Source organism: Neoarius graeffei, chromosome 7 (assembly GCF_027579695.1).
Source record: "Neoarius graeffei isolate fNeoGra1 chromosome 7, fNeoGra1.pri, whole genome shotgun sequence".
NCBI classification, from domain to species: domain Eukaryota; kingdom Metazoa; phylum Chordata; class Actinopteri; order Siluriformes; family Ariidae; genus Neoarius; species Neoarius graeffei.
The window spans coordinates 17863942-17877081 of record NC_083575.1 but is presented as its reverse complement, the minus strand read 5'-3'; the positions used below and the strand labels follow the sequence as shown (position 1 = coordinate 17877081).

General features: G+C 40.4%; 1 protein-coding gene across 4 annotated transcripts in view; it reads right to left on the bottom strand.

The window, feature by feature from the left end:
- Positions 1 to 5913: 5913 nt before the first annotated feature.
- The window catches only part of sirt1 (sirtuin 1), a 183446-nt gene continuing 176219 nt past the window's right edge, over positions 5914 to 13140 (bottom strand). For 2 of the 4 annotated variants that reach the window (XM_060925337.1, XM_060925338.1), the window contains 2 exons: positions 6999 to 7661; positions 5914 to 6793 (listed from right to left, as the gene is read on the bottom strand). In XM_060925337.1, coding sequence (XP_060781320.1) covers positions 6516 to 6793; positions 6999 to 7661 — 941 coding nt within the window. In that variant the 3' untranslated portion in view covers positions 5914 to 6515. Of the gene's footprint in view, positions 6794 to 6998; positions 7662 to 8836; positions 8932 to 13140 lie in introns of those variants that run through there. The other 2 variants (XM_060925339.1, XM_060925341.1) reach the window with 2 other exon arrangements.

Below are 13140 nucleotides of genomic sequence, written 5' to 3'. Positions count from 1 at the left end.
TCTACCTTTTTGTTTAGCTCGGGGAACAGACAAAGTCTCGATGTAGTGGACCCTGAGTGACGACTCTGTGCAGCTAGCAGACAGTTGGTGTAGCCTGTTCATCTGCTCCCTGGCCTTGGCTCTGGATTGTCAGAAATTAACTAGGCCTGTTCTGAGACTATGACGTATGCTGCAGGAAATGAGAGTAGCACCTTCCCGAGTGGGGTGGATACCATCCTGCCCTAACAGGCCAGCAGTGCCCTCAAAATTAGCCCAATTATCTATAAAGCCCACACTGTTTTCAGAGCACCACCTGGACAACCAGCAGTTCAACGACCATAACCTGCTGTAAGCTACATCGCCACGCCGCATTGGAATAGGGCCAGAGCATACTACCGTACAGCATCAGACATCGCCTTCGCTAATTTAAACACCTCTACAAAGTTACTCTTAGTAACCTCAGACTGACAAAGGCATATATCATTAGCTCCTGCATAGATAAATATCTTTGAGAACCTGTGCTTACCTAGGACCCTAAGATTACCTGCTATGGCCAGCGCCCTGGCTCCCGGTATACACCTGACTAAAGCTGCTGGTGCCCCTAAAGGCTGAGCTAATTTCACATGCCGTATGATAGTCCCCTATAACCAGAGCTCTTTCAGGTTTCTCAGCGGGTGCATCACTAAGGAGAGCAAACCTGTTCGACACATGATGCAGAGAGGAGTGGTGCTCCTTTGGGTGAGCCTCAGCGGTAGCTTTGGCTCTACGCTTATTCCGCCAAGTCGTCACCCATTCGCCCCACTGTAAAGGCTCTAATTCCAGAGTTGGGAGATTGCTAACTCCACCTAGGGCATCCAGACTTTCCCCTACAGAAACTACACTGTTCTCATTCTCACTGGTCTGCTCTAAAGCCTGGACACGTGCTTCTAGCACTATAATCTTCTCTGTCAGAGAGCTAACTAATCTGCACTTATCACAAATAAAGCTATTGCTAGCAACGGAGGAAGAATGACTAAACATCCTGCACTCAGCACACTGAACAGGCTGAAGATGTGCCATGATGAAAAGATTCACGTACCTTGATCGAAGATCTGTTCATATTAAAGCAGATCCGATGTAGATGGCCTCCACTTGTGGTCTTTATGCAGGAGGAGAGAAAAAAAGAAAAAGAAAGTCTTGGCATTCTTCTGAAAAAAGAGAGAAAAAAACGGAAAAAGGAAAGCAAAAGTGGAATGTACAAAAAGGACTGCGAAAGTATAATAAAACACTGCATTCCAGCATAAGAACCTAATTCCATCTGTGAAACATGGTGGTGGTAGTATCATGGTTTGGGCCTGTTTTGCTGCATCTGGGCCAGGACGGCTTGCCATCATTGATGGAACAATGAATTTTGAATTATACCAGCGAATTCTAAAGGAAAATGTCAGGACACCTGTCCATGAGCTGAATTTCAAGAGAAAATGGGTCATGCAGCAAGATGACAACCCTAAGCACACAAGTCGTTCTACCAAAGAATGGTTAAAGAAGAATAAAGTTAATGTTTTGGAATGGCCAAGTCAAAGTCCTGACCTTAATCCAATCAAAATATTGTGGAAGGACCTGAAGCGAGCAGTTCATGTGAGGAAACCCACCAACATCCCAGAGTTGAAGCTGTTCTGTATGGAGGAATGGGCTAAAACTCCTCCAAGCCAGTGTGCAGGACTAATCAACAGTTACCGGAAATGTTTAGTTGCAGTTATTGCTGCACGAGGGGTTCATGCCAGATACTGAAAGCAAAGATTCACATACTTTTGCCACTCACAGATATGTAATATTGGATCATTTTCCTCAATAAATAAATAACCAAGTATAATACTTTTGTCTCATTTGTTTAACTGGGTTCTCTTTACTTTTAGGGCTTGTGTGAAAATCTGATGATGTTTTAGGTCATATTTATGCAGAAATATAGAAAATTCTAAAGGGTTTACAAACTTTCAAGCACCGCTGTATCTATCTATTCCTCTGTCTCTCTATCTTTCACTCTAGTGACTCCAAGTGCAGTCTCTGGCTCAGGATGAGATGTTTCACCATGGTCTCAGTGATGTGCTGCCATGAAAGTCTCACCATGAAAGATGTTACTCACTCAAACAAGAGGACAGAGTCATCTATATCCCCCACCCTATATGCCAACTATATACCAAGTTTCTGGCACGGTGGTGTAGTGGTTAGCACTGTCACCAGAAGGTTCTGGGTTTGAGCCCAGTGGCTGACAGGGGCCTTTCTGTGTGGAGTTTGCATGTTCTCCCTGTGTCTGCGTGGGTTTCCTCTGGGTGCTCCGGTTTTCCTCCACAGACCAAAAACATGCAGGTTAGATTAATTGGTGGCCCTAAATTGACCATAGGCATGAGTGTGAATGGTTGTTTTTCCCTATGTGTCAGCCCTGTGATGACCTGGTGACTTGTCCAGTGTGTACCCCGCCTCTTGCCCATAGTCAGCTGGGATAGGCTCCAGCTTGCCTGCAACCCTGCACAGGATAAGCGGTTACAGATAATGGATGGATACCAAGTTTCAAAATATTATTTGTCACATTTTTAAAGTTCTGCTGCAGGAAACCAACCCTACCTCTTTACACTGACCTCAGTAGCCCATGGCATAAGCCCACCATACCTTTGGTCCAGGTGAGCTAAAAATTTAAATTTCTCACATTTCTTAGTATCAAAAGGCACATATACATTACTTAATCAACACATATGCTAACTTTCAAGACCATAACCCTCATAGTTTTCAAGTTCTGCTCCGGAAACAAAACCTACCTGACTAAATAAACTAACCTGAGAGACTAAGTCTGAAATTCTAATGGAAACATGAAAAATTGAAATTTGTCAAACTTATTAATATGAAAAGGCACATCTACATCACCTTGTTAGCATGTATACCAAGTTTCAAATCTGTATCATGAATAGTTTTGGATATATCCTCCAGAAATTAACATTGCTCTTAGAAACTAAGTCAAAATCTATTTTTTTATGTAAAAATTTGAAAAATACTTTTTTCCAAAAATCCAAAATAGCAAAAGGCACCAGTGCACATGTTGCTTGATATGTATACAAAGTTTCATGAAGATATCTTCAGTAGTTTTAAAGATATGGTCCAGAAACAAAAACGTGTCCGGACGGCAGACGCGCAGCTTGTGAACAGGCAAGGCAGGCAACTGCTTGGTGCCCCCTGACCCAGGGGCCCCCCCGAGAGTCGGGGCCCAAGGGCTTATTTATTTTGTTTTTTATTGTTTTTATTGTTCTTTACCATTGTATTTTCACATCTGGAATTTAAAAAACTTTGGTTTCATACGTTTTTCGTTGGTGTCAGATTATTTATAGCATATTGGTGATGAACACTGGTCAGAAGGGCCCCCTGGAAATTTTTGCTTGGGGCCACAACAGACTCTAGAATCGCCTCTGCCAGCCAGCCGGTAACCGTTTCTGTATTATAAAAATAGCATTGTTGGAGGATCTGTTTGCTCCCCCTTGCAATGGACCTGAAGCAGTGAAGTCTTTTGGTACTAAATTCAATAAATTGTCTGCATGGAAAATTTGGGATTGCATTATGCATGCTTCAGCAACATACTTACCTTTACATTTTGCATCATGGTTCAAGGTGAAATTAACCTAAACTGTAAGTTGTTAGGGGAATGTTGAAATCCACACATTATTTTCCACTAGACCCTACTATGTATAAATAAACACATCAATTTCAATTTTCCACTACAAGAATTTGCAGTGGTACATTTGATAAATTAAATGGTGGCCCATTGGTTTTACAGACTTGGGGAAAAACTCACCGGTTTCACTTGGAAACAAATGGACCATGGCAGTTACCATCTTTTGAGCACACACGCAACTCATTAATTAACTCAGATTTAAATGATGGACTATGCAAAGATGTATGTCAAACTGGTTTCTTTATATGCTTTATTTATAAAGGTAAAAAAATAAATTACATTTCTAAAAAGTGCTGAGATTTTCAACTAGAAGCGCTTAGAGCAGCTGCAAAAATAGCAGAGCACTCTGAAAAGACACTGGGTGCAGTGCTTTTTCTTTAGGCGGCAGCATATGGCTCCATATGCTCCCTCATGGGAAATAACTGAAAAAAGACACTGGAACTCAGAAAGAAATGCTATGTGGACAGTCTAGGAGACTATCATAATCTTACAAACGGTGCAAGATTGCCATGTGATCTTTAAATACCTGATTTTCCACCTTGCTAATAGTGTTGAATGAAAGGATGACAATATATCTCATCTCATCATCTCTAGCCGCTTTATCCTTCTACAGGGTTGCAGGCAAGCTGGAGCCTATCCCAGCTGACTACGGGCGAAAGGCGGGGTACACACTGGACAAGTCGCCAGGTCATCACAGGGCTGACACATAGACACAGACAACCATTCACACCTACGGTCAATTTAGAGTCACCAGTTAACCTAACCTGCATGTCTTTGGACTGTGGGGGAAACCGGAGCACCCGGAGGAAACCCACGCGGACACGGGGAGAACATGCAAACTCCACACAGAAAGGCCCTCGCCGGCCCCGGGGCTCGAACCCAGGACCTTCTTGCTGTGAGGCGACAGCGCTAACCACTACACCACCGTGCCGCCGACAATATATCTTTGGGAGTTTAATTTTAAAAAAAAAAGCCTGCTGTAAAACCTTAATTATATAGAAATTATGTATTTACATTCTGGCATCTAGTATTTTTATTGACATCGAGCAAACTTTTCATTAACAACTATTCATTAATGACCATGTCACCGAACTTGACCACAAACCAACATTTGATTTACTATCAGTAAGGCAACCAACATTGGGGTGACAGTGGTTCAGTGTTGGAATTCCAACTTCCAAAACTGCCAACAAATACCAGTGTTGGGCAAACTTATGTTTGCTATTGAGATAGTTCCTGAAATACTCAGACTAGCCCATCTGGTACCAACAACCATGCCACAATCAAAGTCACAGAGATCACATTTTACCCCATTCTGATATTTGATGTGAATATTATCTGCTTAATTTTTACATTGTGCTGCTGCCAATTGATTGGCTGATTGGATGCATGAATGTGCAGGTATACAGGTGTTCCTACTAAAGTTTGTGGACACCTGACCATCAGACCCATATGTGGGCCTTCCCCAAATTGTTGTCACAAAGTTGAAATGACTCAATTGCTTTAGCTTTACAATTTCCTTCATTACAATTTCCTTCCTGCATAGTCCAAGCATGATAATGCCCTTGAGTACAAAGCAAATTCCAAGATTGGTGTGAAGGAACTTGAGTTGCCTGTACAGACCCCTGACCTACAGAGTCATACAAATGCCAAACATTTTACTTTTAAGTGCTTTTCCTATTGAAACACACCATTTGCACAGTCTTGCTAATAATTCCGTTAATGAATCCAAAATGTTGACAATATTTTAATTACTTTATGCTATTTGTAAGCTAGTAAGAAAATTGATCAAATTGTTTTTCAAATTTGATTTATAAATATACAGCTAATGTGGCAGTATGGCAAAATTAAGAGAAGTACCATTTAGTTTAGGCAAGATGCCAATTTCAGGACTCTTTTGAAAGAATGTCTTGAAGCCTCTGCAACATCAGTGATGGGTTGGTCACTGAAACCGTGATAATTACTCATTCCAGCATTAACCTTTAGGTTAAAGGGGTTTTTTAAACATAAATGCAGAAAACATGATTCAGAAAATGGGGAAAAACCCCTACCCCAAGCAATTACAAAAGTTGTCATATTAGCTTTTCAGGCTAATAACTACAGTAAAATTTCCATACAGAATAAAAATTTAAGTTATTTTAGCCAGCCAAGCAAATCTTTGCGCATGCAGATAATTACAGAATGACAGGAATGTCCCCCAATATTTTTTTTTAAATTAAGTTGTTTTAATGAAGTTTAATGTCAGTGATCGAAAGCTTCTAGCCTCAACTCCGTCTTGTCAGGCCTTTCTGTTACAGCTCCATGAATGTGTCGCAGTGTACTTTTTACTTTGTTGAAAGTGCCTGTAAAATGTTCTTGCGTGTAAGAGGTTTTATTGCACATAATTTTTATTTTCCAAAGAAAATACAAATTCTTGACTTGCACTTTGTACTAATTAGAATTTTCTCAATCCTCTTACAAGTTTGTGCATAGTTAAACTAGATATACATAGATAAACATAAACAAGAAATATGCAACCAACATAAACAGATTAATTTAACAAAACATGCTCATCAAATGGTGGACTGGACATGAGTTATACAACCAGAATAATGAAACACAAAATATTGAAATATCTAAATACAAAAAGTCACCATTACTTTCAATCCTTCAACATTACATCTCTAATAAAAACTGAAAAATCAATAAAAAGCACTATTGTGACTTTCCTGTCCAAATAGATTTGGAGCACACTGTACAAGAGTGGGACTGGGGGAGAAGAGTACAAAAATATACAGTCACAACCAGAAATAAGCACAAGACATATATATAGTACTCAAAGAAGTAAGGAGTTCATATTTTAAACGTCTGTTGTTGTGTTGAGATTCACCCTTGTACTGTCTGTGTGAATGCTTGACATGTGTTTATTTTCATCCACTGTCTCTTCAACACCATCCTCTCCAGGTGTTCTACAGTCTCCAGATATGCATTCCTCCTCTGCATCACTTTCTTGTTCCTCAAAACCACTGCAGCAGGAGCCCTCATTGTCAGAACTAGACGTTTCATCTTCTGAGCAGGAGTACACTTCAGCTCCATGAAAAATGTAACGATTTGGAACCTGAAATAAATATTGGGAAGCTGGAATATAGAGAGAGGGAAAAGTAATTACTATGCTTCACAGAGCCAACAATAAACATGACAAATAATAAAACACTTATTCAAGCAACTGAGTACTTAACAGTAGCTTTTATACACTAACACTTTCATCATAAACCATGATGAAATTCTTCATAATGTCTTAAAATGTGTCAAATGCACTGCGTAACAAAAAATGGAATCTTACTTCCAAGGCGATTACTGATTGGACTTCGGCAGATTTGTTTCAACCAGCATTGTTTGCGAAGATCATTTCTTTCTTTTCTGAGCTGCTCTTCAGTTTGCATTTCCAGCATCTCCATTATCCCCTCTCTTTCTTGCTGTGTATTTGGACTGTTTCCAACTGCCTCCAATTGTGCATTCTGATCAGTATCTGAGCTCTCTCTGCAAGTGCTTGGCTGTGTATTAAGATACCCATAACTTTCTTGTGTTGAAGGTTTTGGTGAGCTTGATCTGTTTTCTAGCTCTACTGTGGGTCTTGCTTCCTTGGATGTATAAAATGTGTTCAGATTCCCATAATTTAGGAACTGTGCATTTGGGCAAGAGTCTATAACTGTTACTGTCTCTGATGTTTCTGCAACATCTTTTGTGATGAACTGTGATGTATTCTGAACGTCACATGTCTGGACACATGCCTGTTCAGGTAGAGTAGTTGGCAGAGGAGGAGGTGTCTCTGTGATCTCACTTAGTTGAGAAGAGTTATCGCAAAGCTGCTCAAAGTCACCACCCAGTCGATGGCATAATTCATTGACGATGACATCACAGTCTCCTAGCAATTCCACATCAAAGTTCAAGTGAAGCAGGGGCTCACGGTTGATCAACACTTGAGGCACTTCATGGGGAACAGAGCCTTAATACAAATAAAAATAAACTCAAATCATAATTCACTGATTACAGTAAAGTATATTTGGTACTGTATAACAGAAACCGGTAAAATGAAGTTTGTTTCTTGACAATGAATTACACTGTAGAACAAATTAGTGATGTCCACCTTATAGTTGTATACACAGTCACCGCCCACTTTATTAAGGACAGCTGTACATTCATTCAGTTATCTAATCAGCCAATCATGTGGCAGGAGCACTATGCAAAAAAAAGCATGCAGATACAGGTCAAGAGCTTCAGGTAATCTTCACATCAAACATCTGAACAGGGAAAATGTGTGATCTCTGTACCCAAGAGTGGTATGGTTGTTGCCAGATGGGCTGGTTTGAGTATTTCAGAAACTGTTGATATGAGAATTACACACACACACACACACCAGTCTCTCAAGTTTCAACAGAATAGTGCAAAAAACAAAACCATCCTGTGAGCATAGAGTCTGCAGGCTGAAACACCTTGGTGATGAGAGCAGAATGGCCAGATTGATCTGAGCTGACAAGAAGTCTGTAGTAACTCAAATAGTTGTACTTTTTTTTTCAGTTGTACTTTTTACAACTGGAGTGAGCATCTCAACACACAACACAGTAAACCTTTAGGTGGATGAGCAACAACAGCAGAAAACCACATCTGGTTCCACTCCTGTCAGCCAAGAACAAGAATTACCAAGATTGGACAAGATTTTTTGGGGGGGGGGGTGGGAAGACAACACACCAACCAATATCTCTCTCCTTTTTTTTTTTTTTAATTATTATTTTGTTTTAAGTCTTCAACTGTCCAATGTCAGTAGACCGAAGCTCTTCACTTGGATCTGCACGTTTTTATGCAGTGCTGCTGCCACATGATAACTGCATAAATGAGTGGCTTTATTGGTGCTCCTATTAAAATGGACAATGAGTATGTACGCATCGCGTGTGTGTATTTTATTTATATATAATAAAAAATGATACTACACGGTTGCACGAAGATATGAAATTCATCTTCGAGTGGTGAATATATTCACGAGTCACTGACGCGAACGAAGATACACACACTATATAAAATATTAATGCTAAAACTATAGTGAATTTCCTGGTTACACAGTCATACTTTGTGACTATACAGGACACAGTTATAGAAGCGAGTTATTTATAATCATGCTATCACCCAAATTAGGACGGGTTCCCTTTTGAGTCTGGTTCCTCTCAAGGTTTCTTCCTCATGTTGGCCGAGGGAGTTTTTCCTTGCCACAGGCTTGCTCACTGGGGATAAATTTGGGATAAAATTAGCGAAAGTGTTTAATTTTTTGTAAAGTTGCTTTGTGACAATGTCTATTGTTAAAAGCACTATACATATAAACTTGACTTGAGATATATATTACACACATATACACGGGGTTAGTCAAAATTATGTTAACACTAATGGATTATTTGACTCCTACAGATAGACATACGCCATGGGTGACAGAAATACAACAGTTGAACCCCCTTTTTTGAAGTCGCCTTTGCATGGTGGCTCTTGATGCACTGACACCAGCCTCAATTCACTCCTTGTGAAGCTGTCCCAAGTTCTTGAACCAACTTTGCTTGACAATCCTCTCAAGGTTGCAGTCATCCCTGTTGCCTGTGCACCTTTTCCAGCCAGCTTTTTCAGCAATGACCTTCTGTGGTATACCCTCCATGTGGAGGGTGTCGATGATCATCTTCAGGACAACTGTCAAGTCAGCAGTTCCCCATGATCGTGGTTGCATGTACTGAACTAGACCGAGTGATACATGGTATTTATACTGGTTTACTCAAAGTTGAAATGAAATACTCATTCTGAGATTATATATATCACCACTTTCTGCTATGTTTAATAGTGAAAGTAAGAGCATTTAACCTTCTGGGGTCGAGAGCTTGGCCGGCGAAGCTTGGCAGGTTTAGAATGAGTAAATATCTTCGTGAGTTTTTTAATCATGCAAGCATGATAAACATAGGAAAGTATAAAGTTTTTGTCTATGTGCCCACTCACGGTGGTGTAGTGGTTAGCGCTGTCGCCTCACAGCAAGAAGGTCCTGGGTTCGAGCCCCGGGGCCGGCGAGGGCCTTTCTGTGTGGAGTTTGCATGTTCTCCCCGTGTCCGCGTGGGTTTCCTCTGGGTGCTCCGGTTTCCCCCACAGTCCAAAGACATGCAGGTTAGGTTAACTGGTGACTCTAAATTGACCGTAGGTATGAATGCGAGTGTGAATGGTTGTCTGTGTCTATGTGTCAGCCCTGTGATGACCTGGCGACTTGTCCAGGGTGTACCCCGCCTTTCGCCCGTAGTCAGCTGGGATAGGCTCCAGCTTGCCTGCGACCCTGTAGAAGGATAAAGCGGCTAGAGATAATGAGATGAGATGTGCCCACTGCCAAATATTATTATAGTTTTTAAATTACCTAAATTAGATGAAACATGAAACTTGTCACCTTCCTCAGTCACACCTGAGTCTAAGCGCACACTTACACATTCATAAAAGACTATTCACATGGTAACAGCATGATAATCTCTTTCAGTTTCGATTGATTTCTCTCAGGAACACCCACCATAAACAGGATAAAATCTGTCAGACATAGTTCAGGCTATGTGGAGGTAAAAACCTGTGATGGCGATGGCACGCGGATATTACGCGCTTTGGATGATTCAGGACAGCGATTCAATTAACGATTCATTTCATGATTCAGGACAGCGATTCAGTTCAATCTTGAGAACTGCAACACTGATGAACGGTGCCTTTTTATTTTTTTAAACTTTGACTCGATCCAGCCACAAATCAGCTCAAGTAATGATGTAAAAGTCGGTTGATATGCACGTGCTGTAGTGCATACACAGGAAACATGACGGAGCAATTTTTCCTGAGTTAAAAGTATTTTCCTCAAAATAGTTAATTTTGCTCTATTTTGAGTTTAAAGATTAAAATTTGGAGTTGGTGTGGGAGCAAAATTACAGAGCAATTGTGTAAGAGAGTATCAGAGATGGTTGTAGCTCTGAACTGAATAAAATAGTACAAGTGTTAATTTCACGACAAACCGAAGAGAGTCAAATACCAAAATAAAGTCAATTGCCAGATAAGTGACGCTGTTGTAAAAAGCGGTTTTAGAACGGTGTTGGAATGTGTGAAAAAACATTACCTTACCCATTGGGACTTGACCTGATGAGGTTAACAGTTAATCTGATGGGATTAAGAGTTGGCAGTGGGAGGGGTTTTCATTCTCCTCAATGAATGGAAATTTTTTTACCCTTCTCACTGAATACCCCTCCCACTGCCAACCCTTTATCCCAAAACAATAGGACATACATATTTTGATGGCCAGTTAATTGTCCAAATCAATGGAGCAGATCGAAGTTTTTGTGCTTGATCCATTCCTAAAACTGAACAGAAATCACCTCAAGTGACCAAAACGGTTTGACACAAATGGTCATGTTTTTTTTTTCACACATTCCAACACAGTTCTAAAACTGCTTTTTACATCTTCATTTATCTGTTTTTTTTAAGTACAATCATGACATAGATACTACAAAGATATTATTGTAGCTGAACTTGTGCTGAATACAAAAAAAGTCATATGACTTTGAAAATACTGCTTAGATTTGTTGAAATTGGTAACAAAATCGGAGCATGCCAAAATCATTAGACTACCAGAAAATACCCTCAGGCCCAAGAGGGTTAAATTACACACACAATGTGACAAGTACTCACAGGACTGGGACTAAACAGCTGTATGGCCATAAGAAAACCACTTGTTAGTGAGGCTAATCAGAAGAAAAAGCTTCAATTTGCTACGGAGCACAAAGACTGGACTCTACATCAATGGAAAAAGGTCAGGTGGTCTGAGGCACATCAGGCTAAGAAGGGCAGTATATGAAGCGATGCACTCATCATGCATAGTGGCCGTTATGACCTGGGTTTGCTTCAATTGCTCAGGTCTAGGCTCGACAGTGTTATGCAGCAATAAAATGATGCCTAAACAGACTGAATGACCAGGTAATCACATTAATTGATTGTTCTTCCCTAATTATTATTTTTAGGCACAGGCCTAAAAATAGAGCGCAAATTTTGGGATGTGTTGGATAAGACTTTACTGTTCCGAATCAGATTGGGACAGTATGGAAAATGCAAATAAAACTAGAACTGCAAGTAAACTCACTACAGAATACCCCCCCGCTCACAAGCCTGACATCATATATTGCCATATGCAAGGGAATAAGTTGAATTATCTCCCCTTTGAAACATCAGACCGGGATTATTTTCCTTCATGCACATCTTCAGGTGGTATACTGCAACTGTGTAAAGTTTCATCAGAATCTACGAAGCCATTTAGGAGGAGCTGCGCTTACAAGACACAGACAGAGAGATATCCATCTGTCTGTGTGTCTTGTAAGCACAGCTCCTCCTAGATGGATGGACAGGGCGATCCCTATATACAGTATATAAGAAGTATATAAAAAGTATACACACCCCGTTAAAATGATTTTTTTTTTTTACATCAGAAAAACCTGAGACCACGATAAATAACTTCAAAACTTTTCCCACCTTTAATTTGACCTATAACCTGTACAATTCAATTGAAAAAAAAAAAATCTGTTCGGTGGAAAAAAATTAAAAACGTACAATAAGCTGGTTGCACAAGTGTGCACACTCTTAAACTAATACTTTGTTGAAGCACCTTTTGATTTAATTATAGCATTCAGTCTTTTGGGTTGGAGTCCATCAGCCTACCACATCTAGACTTGGCAATATTTGCCCACTCTTCCTTGCAAAAGCGCTCCAAATCTGTCAGATTGCGAGAGCATCTCATGTGCACAGCCCTCTTCAGGTCACCCCACAGATTTTCAATTGGATTCAAGTCTGGGCTCTGGCTAGGCCATCCCAAAACTTTTTTGGGGTCATTGTCATGCTGAAATTTGAAATTCCCCTTCATCTTCAGCTTTCTAGCAGATACCTGAAGGTTTTTGGCCAAAACTGACAGGTATTTAGAACTGTTCAGAATTCCCTCCACCTTGACTAAAGCCCCTGTTCCAGCTGAAGAAAAACAGCCCCAAAACATGATGCTGCCACCACCATGCTTCACTATGGGTATGGTGTTCTTTTGGTGCAGTGTTGTTTTTGCGCCAAACATACCTTTTGGAATTGTGGCCAAAAATTTATACCTTGGTTTCATCAGACCACAATACATTTTCCCACATGCTTTTGGGAGAGTTCATGTATTTTTTATTTTGCAAAATTTAGCCAGGCCTGGATGTTTTTCTTTGACCCTACCTCATAGTCCAGACATATGAAGAATACGGAAGGTTGTTGTCACATGTAGTACACAACCAATACTTGCCAGAAATTCCTGCAGCTCCTTCAGTGTTGCTGTAGGCCTCTTGGCAGTGTCCCTGACCAGCTTTCATCTTGTCTTTTCATCAATTTTGGAGGGACGTCCAGTTCCCGATAATGTCACTGTTGTCCCA